Below are 22,146 nucleotides of genomic sequence, written 5' to 3'. Positions count from 1 at the left end.
TCGCGATGAGGTAACTGACCTGCTACATCCTCACCTATCATCCTTCACTGGTGTCATGTCGGTGTATACCGGTAGCGCGGGTCGGGTTACCACTCTATTATCACCCACTAAAAAAAAAGTTGACGGCCCTCTTTATAGAAAGTGGTGATCGTCGCCTATAGATATAAAATGCATACAGTTTTAACACAATATATTATGACGTAAGTTCACACATGTGTTTCCAGTACCAACAACTCCAGATGTGAAGACGTCCAATTATTAAAATTGTACAGTAATGTTTGAGAATTCATCTTTTAAACATTATGTTTTAATCACATTATTTCGAATTTTTTTTCAACCGAATTTTAAAAGAACGATGCCATAGTACTCTCCGTGCATCTCGTTCATTTCTACCTTGTACATCTAGATTGGGGTATGAGCTCCCATCTTCAGTTTTCCCTTAACAATATGATAGATTAAAATAATTTTATCTTTTCCAATTTTGTTTAAATATAAAAAAAAATTATTAAAAGACTGTCATCATTGTGTTTTTTTTATTTGATATTTATATGTTGTATTTAACTTATGTATATGGATATATATTCTTATTTATGTAGGTTTATATTCATATATATGTATTAATATATGTATTATTATAATGGTTTATAATTTATGTGAATATTTATTTTAATTTCTATTCTGTACTACTACTGTCCACTCACGACTTCCTATGCCACTGTGTTAGGTTGACTGGAAGAAATCTCTTTTAGAGATAAGTTCGCCTTTGCTAACATTGTTATAAACTTATTGTTGTTACTGTATGTTTTAGTGTAATAAAGAATATGTATATAATATGGGGAATTTAAAAAAAACGTGCCTACAAACATTTAAATGGCTGGTAACGCGCAAGCAACTCCTCTGGTGTTGCAGGTGTTCATGGGTGACGGTAGTCACATTCCATCAGGTGGACCGTATGCTCGTTTGCCTTCCTAATTAAAAAAAAAAAAGTTCTCAATTCGGATGTGTTTTATTTTACGTTTATTATTTCATAACCTCATCAGTTACAAATATATTTGGATAACTCTTTCTTCTCTAAAAATATCAGTACTTTAGTTTTTAAAGTGACCATTTTGGTCGCATATTTTCTAATTAGTTATAAGTTTGTTTTTGTATTTCCTTTCTCTTTAAGTTTATAATTTTTTATATTTTAGTCGTAATTGTTATTAATATGCGGCAAATTTTTTTTTCTTTCTTTCTTAAATTAAAACGTTCTATGTCACATTTGAAGTCTATTACTTTTTATTGTGACACACAATCTTATTTCCTTTTTTCAAAGCGACTTGACATTTTTTTTATTTATTTAAGGCAAACAAACAGCTAAAATAATACATAATTATATACTTAAATAGTAATTTGGTAGCCGCTAGAATTTGCACAAAATAAAATACAAGTAAACGAAACACAAAATTAGACAATACTAAAATTAAACAAAATTAAACACATATAAACAAAATTAAACAAACAAATACTATTGAAAACCACAGCAACATTGTCAATAATAATGCTCAGAAGTTTTACGGAGACCTTTCAATTTGCAGCGAAATCACACGCCCAGACTTGATAGGCATATTCGTCGCATTTATATATGTAAATACTTATAATATATAATTACTTGCATAAATTATAATAAATCTATATCTGTAAGTACTGGCTATCAGTGTGTAATCCACATTTAACAATCGGTTCTCCTTCGTGACGACGAAAATTTGTTTTTAATGATGGCGGACTAGGCTCATTAAATGCTAGGACATTGTAAACAACGTTTACAATGTACGTGAGTGTACTAATAGTGTAAGATCTAGCTGTCGATATCCGTAGACATTAGAATTAACAATGAAACTTTATTTAAACTAACATATAGTTCAAAGGAAACGTATTAATGCAGCTGGATTTTTTAACAAAGTTTGATCACCATTATCTCCAAATGAGTACAGTACAATTAATTTTTGGTGGTGATAAACTAATTCATGTCCAAATTTTTTCTTTATTTAAACAACACGTGTGCGTTGCCATATTCAATTTTAGGCGTTTCCAACCAACTTCCAAAAGAAGGGAGTTCTCAATTTGATTGTATTTTGTTTTGTTTGTTACCTGATAACTAACTCCGTTAGTTTTTTTTTTTTTGGATGGGTGAAAATGGTATGGTATCCCCGCCTGCGCTAACGGGATACGCTGGCGGAGCAGAATCGATTTGGAAAATTCTTATTTCATCTGAAAGGATATACTTACAGATTAGTCCATTAGAAATGTTATCAAAATCGGTTAAGTAGTTTAGTTTTTAAGTCAAAATATTTGGTTTTGCCACAATTGAAGCCGGTTTCTTTGTAAAACACAATTTTGTATTATGACTGGACTAAAATGTACCGAAGATTCGGTCGATGACATACCTAACTATATGTATTATTGTATAACGTACCTTTTGTTTTAGTCAACTGCTTATCTTGCAAAATACAAATGAAATTTACACACCTCAATGTTAAATATCATTGAACATTAGTATTAATTAAATTAAATAAATTAATAAGAACATGCCAACGCTCAGCAGTGGACAGTAGACGCTGATTTTTTTTATACAACTTAGAATGGCAAACAAGCTGACGGCCCACCTGATGGAAAGTGGTAACCGTTGCCTATGGACATGAGCAGTACCATGGACATAACAGAGTATACTGTTTCACCCATGATACCCCCCATGCGTTGCCATTCCTGAGGACTCAGGTGTTATTCCTCTGTACCCAGTAAATGCACGCCATATCCCACCCTTCAAACCGAAACACAGTCATGCAAACACAACTGCTTCACGGTAGAAACACGAATGGGACAGAGGTGCTCAAGCAAACGACTTTTATACAAACTCTCCCTCTGGTAAATAATAATAATTGACGGAGTTATGAGGTAACAAATATAAAAAAAAATACAAACGAATGGAGAACCTTCTGCTTTTTGAAGTAGGTTAAAAAGAGACAAAAAATTTAAAATACGTATATATTTTTTAATTTAGATTCTGATAGTTTTGTTCCCTCGATTTACAGATCCTCCCCCCAAAAGTTGCGAGTTCGAACCCAACAACTGTATGTCAATTTAAATTTTCCACAAACTTTCCGGCGAAAATGGTAAACAATGTTAGCAAACCCAATTAATCCGCGAGAGGCGGTATTACTGTTAATTACGTTGAATTCAAATGTGCTCTGCGAGGCTCAGTACGGCAAGCCGAATTGTTACGTTCGGGGGAGTTGCTAGTTATGGGGACTATTGGGCCCATAGCTAACAACTTTCTCTGTCTGTTTGGCCTCCCCGCTGAACGTCTGGAAGCTCTGGAACCTCTCATTTGATTTCTTTATAGACTGTAATTTACTGATACAACAACAATACAACAGGCCTTTTTTTAATGGGTGAAAATGGCATGGTAAACCCCGTATGTGATATCGGTATGTGTTGCAGAGGCACTATTGAGAGATCACAGATGAGAATGAAAGCAGGTTATTTAGCTCATGTTGACGAATTCCACAAGAATTAAGCACGATAATTTCCAGGGAGAGCCGCAATTGTCTGTTAATTTTTAAAAATAATTTAAGATAATAATTTACCAGAGGGAGACTTTGTACAAAAGTCGTTTGCTTGGGTACCTCTGTCCCATTCGTGTTTCAACCGTAAAGCAGTAGTGTTTGCATGGCTGTGTTTCGGTTTGAAGGGTGGGATATGGCGTGAATTTACTGGGTACAGAGGAATAACACCTGAGTCCTCAGGAATGACAACGCATGGGGGGTATCATGGGCGAAACAGTATACTCATGTATAAACAGTATACTCTGTTATGTCCATGTTACTGCTCATGTCTATAGGCGACGGTTACCACTTTCCATCAGGTGGGCCGTCAGCTTGTTTGCCATTCTATGTTGTATAAAAATAAAAAATAAAAAAAAGAATTTTCAATGTTTATTATATGAATAACATATGAATGTTCAATTCGCCGTATGACCCCCGCATGGAATGGGCTACACCTTCCTTTCCCGTGGGTGTCGTAAGAGGCACCTAAGGAAACTTAATGATTGAGGAGTCAGCATCCCTCTTAAAACATTACCAAATACTAACTGCGGTATTCATCCTGCATGCCAACTATTGGCGAAATTTCCCCTTATGGGACAGACTTATTCAACACTGGATAATCAATGGTATCAACCATGACGATGTTTATATTAATTAATCTTTGTATTTCTTTAACAAAATCATATTATTTGTTTTGACAATAACCGCTTTTATATGACCGAGTCCAATCGATTACAATACTGACTGTTTTGTAATCGATCGTAAAAATCTCTCGACGGCCCTTTGATTGGTCGTATCAAATCAATAAAAGCACGGGTGAAGATACTCTTGTGTTTATAAAAGGGAACGTGTACGGATCTAACCCACATACTTGAGTGTTGGCCTTGATTTGATTGTTTAACTAGTAGACGGGCGGTACAGATAGACGTATTCGCTTGTTAGCACAATGTACACTTTGGTCTGCTTCAACAGAACTTAATGATAATTAAGTTTGTGTTAAAAAAAAAAACTTAAAAAAAAAACAATTGTTTTCATTTAAAATTTAAACTACCGAACTGATTTTGATAAAATTTGAATCTGTAGTAAGTATATCAATGTAACGACGAGCTATGAGAATTGTCTATGATCCCAGACAAGTGGTATCAAATTCTTAACCCTTAAAGGTCTGATTTTTTAAATCAAATTAAAAATATATATAAGTGTATCCTGTACTGGGGAAAAATAGTAAAAAAATCAAAATGATATTTTTATATATTTATTTAAAAAAACATTTTGTAACATTTGGCTGTTTACAAGTATTAAAATCGATTGTATGCGCCCAATGCGATTTATAATCTCGGTATCAAATTTGAAACTTCAGGTATTTTAGGAGAGATTTTGCTTCACTTTGCGTGTTCTACCGCCTGTATAACAGATTGTGCTCAGAGAAATTGTTCATTATGATGCCCATGCCCACTTTCTACCATCGTACGGGTCGCCATCGACAGGGAGTTCACCTCCATACCTTAGAGCCTGGATGATCGCGAACAACGTGGTATCAGAGATATTTCCTCTCACTAACGCTTAGTTATGGAATGAGCTCCGTGTCGAGGTTTTTCAAAGAGACTACACCAAGGAGTTCTTAAAAAAAGGGTTAAAAAGGCTCCTTCAAGGTCAGTAACGCGCGCGTAATGCCCCTGGTATTGCAGGCATTCATAGGCTACGTTAAACGCTTACCTACAGGTGGACCGTATGCTTGTTTGCCACCTCAGTGGTATAAAAAATATAATCTCAGATAAAAAAAATTATCCTCCAAATCAGCTCACAATTGACCAAGTCATAAGGTAACGTAAAAAAAAATACAGCTGAATTGAAAACTGCCTTTTTCTTGTTCGGCGTTCTCAAAGGATGCTAACTATTTTAATTTCACTCTGCACATTTACCATGTTTTTATTATTACCCCAAAATGCCACTTTGTGACATTTTCACTTTGAAGCAATAAAAGCATCAAACGGAATGTGCAAATGAACGGAAACGTCGAAATGTTTTATATGCGACAGCATTACCTTATATTAGCATAATGACCCCTCGGGGTAATTACCTCAAGCTAAGGCCCTATATGGATAAAAAAGGTGATTATCATACGCGTATGCGAAATTCCATCGTGTCTTGAATTTAGAGAGTATATGAATTCAAGAGAATTACGCTGACAAATTCTATGTAAAAACATACGCAAAGCTTTTAAAAATAATCTCTTATGCGTAGATCTTGTTACGTTTTATGTAACTTGAAATGGCAAACAAACAGTAGATTAAAACGAAAAAATAATTGATGGGCAACGAGGTATTTATTAATTTATTTTTAATATTGTAAGTCTAGTAGTTGCCACCCTTAGGCGCAGGCGGATTGGCAATCTCAGTTAGGCTTTGGAAATATTTTAAGAGAAACGCTGCTGCGTATCTCTCGCTCTCTCTTAGTCGCCTCTTATGACATCCACGCGAAAGGAAGAAAGCCTATTCTGTGCCGGAACCACATGGCTATATATATATATATATATATATATATATATATATATATATATATATATATATGTATGTATGTATGTATGTATGTATTGCATATACACGATGCTCATAACGATTGATTGATGTTGGCTCTATGATTTTTCGTTATGATTATAAATACTACCACTCTTTGGAATCAACTTCCAGCAGCAGTATTTCCGAACCGATACGACATCATAACGTTCAAGAAAAGAGCATATTCTTTTTAAAAGGCCGGCAGTACACCTGCAATGCCATTGGCGTTGTGGGTGATCATGGGCGGCGGTAGTCACTTACCATCAGGTGAGCCGCATGCTCGTTTGCCCCCTGTGTTTTTAAAAAAAATATATTAAATGTAAAATATTTGAATTTGGAACGCTTTAGTTTCCATTCAATGTGAAGGTTCGTGTATAAATTGGTAAATATATTAGATACTTATATAATTTAAATAACATACTTAGATCCCCACTTTAGTCCGCCAAATCTTTATGAACCATTTCGGCCCGTAAGTATGGCGGATATTGTTCGACGTACGTGATCGAATTTTCTTACGATTAACTAGTTTCACGACTGTTTTTCCTTGTTCGTATCTCTAATAATGTCTCTATTGTATCTCATGTATAAGTGAGAGGTTCGATAGAATCCTTACTAATATTATAAATATGAAAGTGAGTTTGTTTGTCTGTTACCATTATATATATATATATATATATATATATATATATATATATATATATATAAAAGATCTCAGTCATAAGTGCTTTATTAACAAATATAAAAAATAAGAATGTATATACCAGATGGAAGAGACAGGTTGGCCAAAACGAAGACAGTTAATTCAGATCAATGGTCTGATTCAGATGGTAGATTATTTTCCCACTGAAAAAGCACCACAGCCATATAATATAGATAATATAACCAGAGGGAGACTTTGTACAAAAGTCGATTGCTTGGGTACCTCTGTCCCATTTGTGTTTCAACCGTAAAGCAGTTATGTTTGCATGGCTGTGTTTCGGTTGTGTGGGATATGGCGTGAATTTACTGGATACAGAGGAATAACACAGTCCTCAGGAATGGCACAACTGCTTTACGGTATTAAAAACGAAACAGTATACTCTGCTATGTCCATGGTACTCTCATGTCTATAGGCGACGGTTACCACTTTCCATCATGTGGGTCGTCAGCTTGTTTGCCATTGTAAGTTTTTCGGTAAAAAAAATGAACCATCTGGTTTTGACGCCGTGCAATGTATTTAAAAGTTACGATTCACACGACAATTGGTACCTACAATGCACGCTTCTTCGTAGGTATTTTTCGTACGCTTGTAATGTTGACCTTACACAGCTGATTCCGCTGATTATATATATATATATATATATATATATATATATATATATATATATATATATATATATATATATACACTACCATGTATTTGTGTCAAATACGCATATTTATTTATGTATTTTTCGTACGCTTGTAATGTTGACCTTACACAGCTGATTCCACGCGTCGCGATAGGATTTTAATACGAATAATACATTGCTGCTTTTTGGTATTTCACTTTAAAATATTAATATTTATTTATATTATGATATAATATCATACATTACATGAATTAAATTTAAATGAAAAAATATGAGAAAAATTTGAAATTTTCCGGAAAGAATTTCCACTGGTTTCAGTTCAGAATAATGGTTTGAAGTCACTGTTTCAATGGTCAACTGTTTAAATTAACAGAGTCCCTTACACTCTGTATATATATATATATATATATATATATATATATATATATATATATATATATATATATATATATATATATATATATATATACACAGAGTAAATAAATCGAATATAGATGTAGGGTGACAACTGGCCCATCTAGTACAATTTTTTTTCTCTAAAAATAGCAACAAATCATTAAAACATTAAAAATTTTAACGATAAATGTTTTCAAAAGGACTTCTAAAGCAGGGGATTGGCAATTCGACTGATTTTTTGCTTATAATTTTGCTTATAGATACATATATTAGTAGTTTGTAAAATTAACGTCTTTTATCCCGTAGAATGGGCCTTCACTTTGTCATATTGTAAGAAACAACTATGGATTTATGATAAAATAAATGTTAAACATATTTAAATTAACAGAGGGGCGACATTGTTCAAAATAATTCCCAAAAGAGCTTTAAACATTATTTATGAGGAGAAATAAAATACATCTACACGTGAATTGTCGAATGTACGGTAGGGTGACAACTGGCGCCATCTAGCGATAAATGTTTTGTTTAAACAATAGCAACAAATTATATAAATATTGAAAAACTTAACGTACCGTATAGACATATCCAAAGAAAAAGATTGGCAATTCGACAAATTTTTTTCGTCTTCAATGTTTTTTAATGGATGATAATGAAATAAGTTGACAGCTCACCTAATGAGAGACGATAGATGATCCGTGGCCTATAGACTTGAACAGCGCCATGGACTTAACAATTTTTTTAGTTTTCAATGGATTATGTCGAGTCGATATGATATAAATTTTCATTCATTCATCCATTCATTCATATGATACTTAAATCGAATATCGCTTCTGTATCTATTTATGGCAAGTTTAATCGAAGAGTCATTAAAACTTGCATACTGTATATCATAATGACTAGTCCATATTATACGCTTAGCGAGATGTTAGGGTCACGACACATTGCCGCAGAGACGTGGAGTGGCAAATTCTCGACTGTTTTTAAAAAAGTTCTCAATTTTGCATATGTTTTTATGCTTGTTACCTCATAACTGTCATTTGTGAATAGGTTGTTCGTAGGCCCGTGATCTTCATCTTACATACATCATCGTTTTCCATATGCCTACCAAACCGTCACTGACGCAGGATGTATGACCACGTTGTACCTTTCCGACCGCTTAAACAGCTTATATATAATATTATATATTTTAAAATTTTATTTAACTGTATATTTGTTTATGTATTAATAGTTGTAGCATATCAGCTGCCCGCTAACGAAATGCTTTCTTACTGTACTAGGTTGACTGGAAGAGATTTCTGTCAGAGATAAGTCCACCCTTGCTCATAACATTTATAAATACATTATTTTATATGTAACTTACAAGTGCAATAAATATATATATATATATATATATATATATATATATATATATATATATATATATATATATATATATATATATATATATATATATTATCTGTGCCTTTCACCTTCGTATCTGCCTAGCAGAAGGAGTTTAGATCGATCCACTCTCTTTAATTTTAAAGTTTGGTTTAGGACATGCCCTGTATATCGACGATAAGCACCATGCTTCAGATCTTGTTTTATAATACGCGACAGAGTCCTAGCAGGAATCTTCATTTCTCGCGATGAGATTTTTTGCTTCCTAATGGGGTTTCGTCGAATTTTGGCTTTAACACACTTATTTATTTATTTATTTAAACGTTAATGCACAGTGAAAAAATGTACAATTATAGCGGACTTAACACCGGACGGTGTTCTCCACCAGTCCACCATTGGGCAAATCGAGGAATATGTGGGCGGTGCATTTTTGAATAGAGAAAAACATATAAATTCATATATTATAAATATACACATTATATATTAAATAAATAAATATATACATACAATACTAATATACTGATTGGCTTTCAACGTCACTGATGCACTGCCAGTTTATAACTACCGATAAGCGGAATAATCATTCCACTATCTCCCTTAAGAAAGCCATGTTAGAGTAAGGTAAAGTATTCGTCAATCAATCAAGGTGGATTGATCAGAAAGTCGCCTCATCGCCGTCAATGTGACACGGTCCTAAGATAATTCCCCCTTCCGTTTCCCGTTTCCCGTATTTCGTATTCGTAATGTGTTCGAATAATAAAGTTTTGATGTTGTACTGTCTCGCGACCAATCACGTATGCGACATAAAACATAGCCTTATACGTAAGCACCTTTTGCATGTCAGTTTACTGTGGAGTCTCAATTTGCATTTATATAGGGCTGTCACTTTTCAAACTCATCGGATCTGTTTCCTCGATCGTCGTCTAATGTTTATTCTGTCATTATCACTTCATCCGTTATATATCTATTGTTGATTATAGAATTTACTGGGTACAGAGGAATAACACCTGAGACCTCAGGAATGGCAACGCATGGGGGGTATCATGGGTGAAACAGTATACTCTGTTATGTCCATGGTACTGCTCATGTCTATAGGCGACGGTTACCACTACCCATCAGGTGGGCCGTGAGCTTGTTTGCCATTTTAAGTTGTATAAAAAAATGTATCTTAGACATACTGATAAAAAAATTATTCATTCTGAATCGAGTAGTGTTAAAATTGTAATAAATTAATAATAAAAGCAAAATTTTTTTTAGATTAAAATTTTGGCCTTTCCTTTCCCGTAGGTGTCGTAAGAGGCGACTAAGGGAACTTAATGATCGAGGGATAGGCAGTAGCGCTCTTATAAAGTATCACCAAAACCTAAATGCGGTTTGCAATCCACCTGCTAAGCTTGGTAGCAAAGCCCTCCTTATAGGGGAGACTTATATTTAGTAGTGAATAGTTAACGGCTGATATGATGATGATGATGATGAAGATTATTCATTTTTGGGAGACTTTGTACAAAAGTCGATTGCTTGGGTACCTCTGTCCCATTCGTGTTTCTACCGTGTGTTGTGTTTGCATGGCTGTGTTTCGGTTTGAAGGGTGGGATATGGCGTAAATTTACATGGTACAGAGGAATAACATCTGAGTCCTCAAGAATGGCAACGCTTGGGGAATATCATAGGTGAAATAGTATACTCTATTATGTCCATGGTACTGTTCATGTCTATAGGCGATGATTACCACTTTCCATCAGGTGGACCGTCAGCTTGTTTGCCATTCTAAGTTGTGTAAAAAAAAGGTTTTTCCATTAAAAAACCGTTTACAGTCTTAAAAACAATTGTATGGAATCCAACATGGCTAATTTTCAATAATTAACTTAAATTAGCTTATTTTATATTGTAATATAATTATTAAAATTAAAGGCATTCGCATTCATCTACATAAATCTACATGGAATAAATACAGTTGACATGAAGTCCTCTTACTTTAGGAAGTCCGTTAATAATTAATGTCAAGAAACATACTTGTTCTTATATAATCAGGGAAAGTCAGAAGTAAACGGCGTACGAATATAAAAGAGCAAATAAAGGGTCGAAGACAAAGAGTAATAAGTTTCTACTTGTTTATTTCTGTTAAACTTTATGCAATTTCCAACTTATATATTCAAAGCATTTATTTCCATTTTTTCGCTTACTTATATATTTCTATCGCAGACATGTAGAGGAATATTGAAGAGGGGGTTTGACAAAGGCTGATTTATTTAATAAATATTTCAACAGAAATAAATGTAAACAAAAGAATTATGGACTTGACCATAAGACAATTTGTTATATCAGCCATTGCTGAACGTAACCTGCCATAAGGAGGGCTTTGCCAGTAATTGCCATGCTTGGTAGGCCAGGGTTTTTTTTATAGGTGATAATGAAATGGTAACCCCGCCCGCGCTATCGGTATACACCGGCGGGGCCTCAGTGACGAATTCTTAAAGGTGAAAGTTTAGGTGGCAACCCTACGTTTTTTGTGAATTTCTATCGCAGACATGTAGAGGAATATTGAAGAGGGGGTTTGACAAAGAGCAACTTGTAGCTGGTTAGACAGGTTGCCCTGGACATAACATACGCCATCCCCATATACAGTTTATTTCAACAGAAATAAATGCAAACAAAAGAATTATGGACTCGACCATAAGACGATTTGTTATATCAGCCATTGCTGAACGTAACCTGCCATAAGGAGGGCTTTGCCAGTAGTTGCCATGCTTGGTAGGCCAGGTTTTTTTTTATAGGTGATAATGAAATGGTAACCCCAGCCGCGCTATCGGTATACACCGGCAGGGCACCAATGACGGATGATAAGTGAGGATGAAGCAGGTCAGTTAGCCCATCGTGACGAATTCAACAAGAATTGTTCACAATGGTTTCCAGGGGGAACCACGTTGAGGTTGATCTGATAGGGCATATTGCTAGCTATAGGGCTGTCAAACTCCATTGCTAACAATCCCTTCCCCGCTGGTAGGTCAGGTTGTGAACCGCAGTTAGGCATGGCGATGTTTATAGAGGGACGCTGCTGCCCATTCCTCGACTATTTAGTTCACTTAGTCGCCTCCTAAGATACCCACCAATGAGACAATTTGCTGATGTGTAATAGTATTGCAAATAACAAATTAAATAATAGATTGTACGTTTCGATTTGTTTCTAGTTTCATTCATAGCGTGCTTCTGTGATAATATACATACATATACATATATAATATAAAAAAACATATTTACTTTTATTCAAAAATATAAGTATTGTAATTTGTGGGAAATCTGAGGGCCTACCATGAAATATTTTCCGAAATTTCGGGGACGAACGAAACAGAAATTTGATGTTAAAATTACATACTACATGCCGTTTAAAATTATTAAAAATGTTAAAATATCGTTCCTCTAGACTATTAGGATAGGATTTATGATAAACGAAATTTTAAGCTCCATTTATTGGTTCAATTTTGGTACGAACAAAAACACGAAATTGAGCCCGAAAATTCGGAATTTCATTTCATGGTAGACCACCTGGACCCTAAACTAAGCCGTAACCTGTATCTTAGACACCAGGTCCCCCTCAGTAGTGATTATTCAAAAGTAAAAGGGAGTTACGTGGAGTAAAAATAAATATGGTTTAATATTAATGTAAAGGGTTGCGTATGTATTTGCGTGTGTGTGATAATTCCAACAAAGTCTGGTTACTTTTTCATAAATTTCTATTGAAACTGATGCTACAAAATTTTGTTGCAAAATTAAAATTTTATTCAAAAATGTTATCTGGCCTTGTCTCTTTATCTTATTTTTATGTAATTGTTTTATATTATTGTGTTATTGCCTTGTCTCTTTATTTTGCTTTTATGTAATTAAGTATTTATTTTATTTGCGTACATTGTCAATTTTTATAATCTGTATTATTATTTGAATAAAACAATAAACAGTTTTCATTCATTCATAAATTTTTACATTAAAAAAATTCAGGCCAATTGTGAGCTTTTTATTGCTTCATAATTTCCATAGCAGTTGCTTTGGTTTCAATTTCCACTCTGGTTTTGTATCCAATTATACAGCGTACTAACTAATGAATCTTGATTAATATGCAAAACCTGATTAAGCTTTTTGTTAATTAAATGAGCTTAGTAATTGGTTGTTAATAACGAATTTCGCTATCGAGCCCATCTTGTATGAATTAGATGTTTATTCATACGTCTATCATTATAAGCTTAATTTATCTTGTAATAGAAGTCTTGATATACCTTGAATATGCTTTTCAGACTAATTATTAATTTATTCAACTCTTTATTGCATCAAAAATATAAAAATATACAACGACAATTAGAAAATTCAAGTGAAATAACGTAGTAGTAGTAAAGTTAGTAGTTATTTACTAAATTCGTATGTTTTTTTTTATATAATTTATAATTAACAGTGTTTGTCAATTGCTTTAACCATGCTGCGTGTACACCTGTCTGGGTTTCAATCTAGTTCATACTATTATCTTTATATAAATGTTTATAATGTTATTGATTGTAACTTGTTGTGTATACCTTTAAATAAAATAAAAAAAGTAGCATAAAGTATAAATTAAATATATACATAAAGTTACAAAAGGTGGTTTTATCGCTGTGGCAATCTCTTACAGACAACCTTTGTTTAAAGGAGAACATATACAAGTGAGTAGGTGGCGCAAGAGTGAATTCGTAATTTTGACGTGCATAAAATACAAAAACCTATATTGAACAAAAATATGAAATTTATTATTTACTAAACTATTTATTACAATAAATAATATATAATACCCATACATGTTAATATACATAGTACACACAAGGAAATATGAGAAATCCAGTAAATATTATAGAAGAAAGGAAAAGGGTACCTCTGTCCCATTCGTGTTTCAACCGTAAAGCAGTTGTGTTTGCATGGCTGTGTTTCGGTTTGAAAGGTGGGATATGGCGTGAATTTACAGGGGACAGAGGAATAACACCTGAGTCCTCAGGAATGGCAACGCATGGGGGGTATCATGGGTGAAACAGTATACTCTGTCATGTCCATGGTACTGCTCATGTCTATAGGCGACGGTTGACACTTTCCATCAGGTGGGCCGTGAGCTTGTTTGCCATTCTAAGTTGTATAAAAAAAAAGAGTAACTATAATGAAAGAAAATGTGACTTAACCTGTCCTTTAAACGAATTCATTTTAAGATACTTTCAAAAGGAAGTTTTTTTTTATTGTTAGAGAGGTAAACGAGCAGACGGTCCACCTGATGGAAAGTGGCTACCGTCACCCTTGAACACCTGCAACACCTGAGAAGTTACTTGTGCTTTTGCCGGCCTTTTAAATGTTTGTAGGCACGTTTGTTGAAAAGCCCTATATTATATTGTTTGGGATAAATTTAAGATGGGAGCTCATTTTACAACCCATATGTACGAGGTAAAAAGATTCTCAATTTGTCTGTATTTTTACTCGACTGTCCATAAAAGGCATGTAAAATGTTCAGAGTTTATGAGTACGTTATTATTAGTAAATTTTTTTTTTTGGTGGATGAAAATGTAACGGTAACTCCGCCTACGCTAACGGGATACGCTGGCGGAGCACCAGTGAAGGGTGATAGATGAGAATGAAAACAGGCCAGTTAGCCCATCATGATGAATTCATCAGCAATTAACCACGATAGTTTCCAGGAGGAACCACGAGGAGGTCGACCTGGTTGGGTATATTGCTAGCAATGGGATTTTTAGTCTCCATTACTAACAATCCCTTTCCCCCATGTATTAGTACATTTATGTAGATATATTTGTTACGGCATCATACAAAAATTACTGTACGATATTAAATGCGGTTTTTACAGTTCTATTCTTGTAGGTTTAACTTAAAACATGGTGTATGTTTTAACTTGATACGACATCTAGAAGTAGTCCATTTAATTGTTTTTTTTTTTTACTTTCAAAATCGACGCGTACTAAGTAGGGAGCGAAGAACTAGTTACCAAATAAAGTGCATGTCAAGAAAATAGGGCTATTTCACACGTTATGTACTTTCGACACTACAAAGTACCGAACACACCCCCTGGGAGAGCCCAAGGGTCGTACTCTATAAATAAAAGAACCAAACTTATTACGAACCGACCCTTGTGACAGATACCAATGGAAAGGGATAATATGTTAGAAATCTTTTATAAATATATTTTAATATGTTTTCTTTTGATTGACCACAACTTAGAAGTTCTAGAAATATTATTAAAAAGTGCAAATTATATGTCTTATTATTTATGTAATATATTTATTTATTTAAAATATTATATGTATGTTTAAATTAGTCTAATTATATGTTTATAATATATGAAGTTTTATATATATATATATATATATATATATATATATATATATATATATATATATATATATATATATATATAACACCTGAGTCCTCAGGAATGGCAACGCATGGGGGTTATTATGAGCGAAACCAGCGTTACCACTTTCCATCAGGTGGACCGTCAGCTTGTTTGCCATTCTAAGTTGTATAAAAAAAAAATACACAGGACTTAACGTGACGATTGCAGGTAAATAGTACCTACGTATCTTGATTTTTATTGTCGACGTTTCGACGTAGATTTCATCGCGTCGTGATCACGACAGAACTAAAATGCTCAGTGTATTGAGTCCCGATAGTGTGTTTAAAAAAATGTGTCAACAACGCGAAAATTTAAAACTAACTTCTTTTATTGAAATCGGTTGAAAATATGAGTGAAATCATTCCAAAGGTCCACTAATAAACAGTTGAGTGTTTCACTAGTACAATACAATACGCATGTTAATTGTATTGATTGATACTGATTGATATTGATAGGTACTGAATAATAGATGGGTGTTACCAGTGGATAGTGCTCAGTGCATGTGGTCTTTAGGTTTGTGTGTACATTTTGTGTAACACAAACATACGTTTTAATTTGTGTGTGTATTGATTATAGTTTTAATTGAAAATTTTATTAGGGACCATTTACATTGGCTTTTTTTGTGTCTTGGATGGTGGTCGTGATGTATTCCGATTGATGATTGAAAGTATGTCCTGTGATTAAGAGATTGAAAACAATGTGTTGTTCAGAATAACTTTAGAACGTAGTAAATGTTGTAAATAGCAGGATGCAGTAATAAAACATATATGTATTTGAGATATAAAATAATAAGTCTAGTGGAAAAAAATACAAGACATATCTTATAAAAATCTGACACATAACAAACTTAAAAATAATACATTGTTCTAAAAAACCTCAGTGGCAACAGCCAGTATTAAAACTCCAACAGTAAAAACTGAGAATGGACTATTTTGAAATACCTACCTATACAGTTTAAGAATTGGTCTAAATATTTTTTTAGTCTCGCTACAAAGTTGATCCAGGGGACTACAGATATCTTAAACCGCGGGATATCGTTAAGGTCACATAGTATCTATGAAATGGTGGTATAAAGCAGGGGGTAGCACAGAACATCTCGATGGGTCGACGTGCAATCTTAGCTGACCCCATATGCGAATATAAGATACTACAAAGTTAATTTTCAATTTTGAAAAATGATAAGACTAAAATTAATGGCGACCTTCTAATTATATTCCAAAATTGTCTCTTTACATATATTATATAACGAGAAATCAAAAGCTCCTTGAAGAAGATTTACAAATCAATTTAAAAAAAAATTCATAATTGAATGAATTAATGAAAACTCCTTATTGTTACCTTCAAAGAATGATACAGATTATAAACATTAACAATATGTTCACAAACAAAATTAATACTTAATTACATGGAAGCAAAATAAAGAGGCAACAATGGGCGGCCTTATCGCTAAATAGTGATCTCTTCCAAGTAACCTTAGGATAAAGGGGAATAATTAAAATTAATTGACACAAAATATTACAATTATTATTTTTTTAAAGGTTTAGGAAGTCTCAGTGTGGTAGTACAGGAAAATTTCTCTATCATTACCTTGTTCTTGAGATGACTAGAATATAGCCCAATATATCTGTGCAAGACAACAGTGGGGTGGACTTGGAGGCGAAACCTAAGCTGAATCTAATTTTACAATTAATATTTCAGTTTGATATCATATCGTAATCTTTATTGTAAGGATCAATTTAAGCCCATTTTGTAATAGATTTAATTACTGTTTTATGATGGCCCGTAAAACAGTAACTTTACGAAATTATCAACTTTAAATAAAAAGTTAAGAAACAGGTGGTCTACCATGAAATGAAATTCCGAAATTTAGAGCTCAATTTCGTGTTTTTATTCCCACCGAAATCGATCCAGAAAATGGAGCTTAACATTTCGTTCATCATAAATCCTATCCTAATAGTCTAGAGGAACGATAATTTACCATTTTTAATAATTTTAAACGGCATGTATTATGTAATTTTAACATCAAATTTCTGTCTCGTTCGTCCCCGAAATTTCGGAAAATATTTCATGGTAGGCACTCAGGTTTAGAGAAAATTATTCCTCAAGATTGGTCCTAATATTAGCTCCGTTAAAAAGTTGATATACGGATATTTAAGAGGAACGCGGCTGCCCCTTCCTCGACTATTAATTCCCCTTAGTCGCCTTTTACGACATCTACGGGAAAGGAAGCAGTGGCCCATTCTATTGGGAGATTATACGGCAAATATTTTAATTTTATAATCTCTACTAATATAGTAATATATCCAATGGTATTTAATTATTATTTATCTGATTCCAGGTGCTGACTGGCGCCGCGTTCCACCACAAGATCTGGTCGTGGTACTACACGTACAAGATGCCAGCCGAGATCCGGCACTGGGTGGACGACAACTTCAACTGCGAGGACATCGCCATGAACTTCCTCGTCGCCAATGTCACCAGGAAACCACCTATTAAGGTATATTAAATGTAGGTGGGAGGGGGGCTAAGTCTTCTGTATAAATTGCTAGCAGCCACTGAGTGTTCTGGTTTGAGGACTGAGATTAGAGCAGTGAAACTTCAGGCACTGTAACTGAAGATCTTTATGGTCGCAATTCTGATATTATAATCGTTTATGGCCATCATCATCATCATCATTTCAGCCATTCTTTCTCTTCTCATGTTCCACAAAGGCCAGACGTAGTAGTAGATCTTCGGTCTTCTGTATAATCTGCCGTAGCGTTTGTATGTGGTCTATGGTACTAAAGCCCTTTCGGAAGCCAGCTAGTTCGGGTGGCTGAAACTCGTCAAGTTTGCGCGTAAGACGATTGGTCAGGGCCCTCGAGGATAGTTCGTAGACGCGATTTTGAAGGGGTAACGGTCTATAGTTCTTCAATCGTTTTTGGAGGCTACTAATTATCAGGTAGCCTATATCCTTGGTTGATACACTTGTGATATAAAAAGTATTTTATGTTAACTTCAAAAAAGCAAACTGACGCCTGACATGAATGCAAATAACAGATGTCATAACCTGCTAACTGATCTTGACCACGCTGACAAGGTGATTCTCTAAAAGTCCAAATGTCCTGAATCGAAGAATACGTGGTTGTTTACGGACGCCCGGCAATTTTTGCTATATCTTTACATTTTATTCAAATGTCAAAGGCCGTCATTTATCCCTTTCATTGGATGTCCCGAAAGAACGAAGATCCTGAATGCACGAACATTTTGTTGTCTTTGTTAGAATACTCACCACATTTTTTTTATATTACGAAGGTGGCAAAGAATCATACAGCCAGTCTGCATATAGCAAAAGGTCATTGCAGCCTGTGGACGCCTGCAATACTAGGGTGTCACGTGCGTGTTCTCGATCTTGAAGAAACCGTAATATCCTTTTTGGGAAACTCCATACCGTAGTCTCTAGGGAAAACCTCGGCAGGAAGATCATTCTTTATTCTGAAATTTCGCAGAAGAAAATTCCTTTGAAACCGCACTGTACGTGACCTTTTAGGTATTTTTTTATGGGTGAAAATGGAATGGTGATGAAGGGGTGATCGATGAGAATGAAAACAGGCCAGTTAGCCCATCATGATGAATTCATCAGGAATTAACCATGATAGTTTCCAGGGGAACCACGAGGAGGTCGACCTGGTCGGGTATATTGCTAGCAATGGGATTTTTAGTCTCCATTACTAACAATCAATTTCCCCCTTTAGACCTTTTAGGTTTAAGCATATGAGGATAAGGATACATATCGCAGAGTCCTAGCACTTTATTTAGAGCTGCCAATCGGCCCTTTCAGGTGACGCCCCGAAAGAAGTTCAAATGTCCGGAGTGCACGAACACCGAGATGTTATCCGCCGACGCCCGCCACATGTCGCAGCGGTCCGCATGTGTGGACCGGTTTGCGGCCGTGTACGGGCATATGGCGCTGCAAGCGGTCGAGTTCCGCGCGGACCCGCTGCAGTACCGCGAGCCGACCGCTGGCGTGCCGCAACTGTACCCCGAAATTGGTGCACTGTAACGTAAGGCTTTTAAATTATTAATTATTATGAATAACTAGTGATTCACCTATTATTATTATATTATTAATAACTAATGATTCACCCGGGTTTCGCATGGGTAGACAAATAGATAAGTTAATATTTTATATTAGCTTTAATAAGCAAATTTTGGATAAGTTCGGGCTACATTATTGTGATTTTCATAAGGATCACAATAATGTAGCCAGAAAAAATGGTTACCCCGCCTGCACTATCGATATACACTGGTGGGGCACCAGTAAGAGATGATAGGTTAGGGCTGGAGCACCAGTAAAAGCAGGTTAGTTAGCCCATAGAGGTGAATTCATAAAGAATTTACCAAAATGGTTTCCAGGGGGAACCGCTTGCAGGTTGACCTGATAGGGTAGCATTGCTAGCAATGGAGTCCATTAGACCATTACTAACAATCCCTTTCTCCCTACCTCGGAGATTGTCTTCTTTGCCAAATGTATTTTTTTCTACAACATAGGGGCAAACGAGCATGCGGCTCGCCTGATAATAAGTGACTACCACTGCCCATGATCATCCATAACACCAGAGGCATTGCAGGTGTGCTGGTGGCTTTTTAAAAAGGAATATGCTCTTTTTTAAGGTTATGATGTCGTATCGGTTTGGAAATACTGCTGCTGGAAGTTGATTCCAAAGAGTGGTTGTGCGTGAATCTTTTATTTTTTTCTTATTTGTGCATTTCTTTTTGCAGTGTGTGCAGTTTGTTGGTGGATGTTTAACTCTTACGAAGATAAAAATGGAATATGACGCTGCAAGCTGTCAATTTTCGCGCCAGTACGCTTCAATAGTCCGCGAGTCGGATCTCTACTATAAGATTGGTGCATTGTAAGGTAAAACTGTTAGGTAAACGGGCCCTCTTGTACAATTTTAAGACTTAGAATTTTTTTTTTAATTTTTATAATGGAATGGTAACCTGCCTGTGCTATCAATATACGCTAGCACCAGGTGAGAAAGGTCTTTTGGCTCACGACGGTAAATTTTATAGAGAATTAACCACAAATTTCATGGAGATTGCATGGAGCTCGATCTGATAATTCACTATGCTAGCTGGAATGACTAGTCATCATTACATGGATTTGCTTGTTGAGAGATATTAGCCAATCCTAAAAAGGTATTTTAATGTTTCTTATTATTTTCTTTTATAAGTAAAATGATATTACTAGTTATTGAATTATAACCACATATCTGACTTACGTATGGCACAATAAATTTAATTTCCAATTACTGGTATGATATTAATTTTTTTTTTTATTATTTTTTTTAAATAAGAACTATGAATAAAAATGATCGTCTACTACCCTATTGTTGTTAATGAATATTGTTTAATTTTAAACTTTGGCGTTGTTTACACATATTTTAAATACACAATCGGGACTTAACACGATTTAAAAACCTTTACAGGTAAATAGTACTTACCTACCTACCTACTACTTGCTTCTTTATTACCGTTTCGACGTGGATTGCACCACGTCGTGGTCGCTACTGGTCAGTTATGTCGATTGTGTATTTAAAATATTGTCCAATATTTGTTTTTTAACTATGGCAATTGTAATTTTTTAAATTAAACAATAGGGTAAATATTATAAAATACGTTACATTACATTACACCCAATGTAAACCCTTAGTTATGTTACCCTTTGATAAATAAAGGTTATTATGTATTTACACCAAGGTCGAAGGCAATTGACACGAAATGTATCGCTTGATACCAATTACCGTGTTGAATTAATAAGTAACAGGTGTAATTAAGGTATAATTGTGTTTTAAAAGGCCATCACTTGTATGTAGTATTAGGGAAACATCTAACAATCAAGCCATTAAGAGGGCGCCCACCATAAGTCTGGCAATGTCTCTATTAGTTCATTTTACACTTTCGCGTTGTTTACACACATTTTAAATACATAATCGGGACTTAACGCGATGTAAATTTAATGACATTTAATAATTTAATTCTATTTTAATGTTTACAACCAGAGGGCGACTTTGTACAAAAGTCGATTGCTTGGATACCTCTGTTCCATTCGTGTTTCTACCATGAAGCAGTTGTATTTGCATGGCTGTGTTTCGGTTTAAAGGGTGGGATATGGCGTGAATTTACTGGGTACGGACAAATAACACCTGAGTCCTCAGGAATGGCAACGCATGAGGGGTATCATGGGCGAAACAGTATACTCTGTTATGTCCATGTTACTGCTCATGTCTATAGGCGACGGTTACCACTTTCCATCAGGTGGGCCGTTAGCTTGTTTGTTATATATATATATATATATATATATATATATATATATATATATATATATATATACTACTTTCTTTAGACACGGAATGATATATATATGGGCATCAGTAATTTACAGTGATGTTCAAAAATTATGATGTAATTTTGTGAAAGAAACAACATGTGATGTATCACATGAC

At 34.6% G+C, this 22,146-nt stretch overlaps 1 protein-coding gene across 1 annotated transcript in view; it reads left to right on the top strand.

Moving 5' to 3' along the window:
- Positions 1 to 21,876, top strand: part of LOC113509908 (exostosin-2) — a 47,559-nt gene extending 25,683 nt beyond the window's left edge. Inside the window, exons 6-8 of the mRNA XM_052899307.1 lie at positions 17,997 to 18,155; positions 19,479 to 19,701; positions 20,420 to 21,876. Of these exons, the coding sequence (XP_052755267.1) occupies positions 17,997 to 18,155; positions 19,479 to 19,700 (381 nt within the window). The 3' untranslated portion in view covers position 19,701; positions 20,420 to 21,876. The remainder of the gene's footprint in view (positions 1 to 17,996; positions 18,156 to 19,478; positions 19,702 to 20,419) is intronic.
- Positions 21,877 to 22,146: the final 270 nt, after the last annotated feature.

The sequence above is a fragment of the Galleria mellonella genome, unplaced genomic scaffold (assembly GCF_026898425.1).
Source record: "Galleria mellonella isolate WM207_F2 unplaced genomic scaffold, CSIRO_AGI_GalMel_v1 utg57, whole genome shotgun sequence".
In the NCBI taxonomy this organism is placed as follows: domain Eukaryota; kingdom Metazoa; phylum Arthropoda; class Insecta; order Lepidoptera; family Pyralidae; genus Galleria; species Galleria mellonella.
Note: the sequence above shows the minus strand (reverse complement) of the source record. Positions and strands in the feature narration are given on the sequence as shown.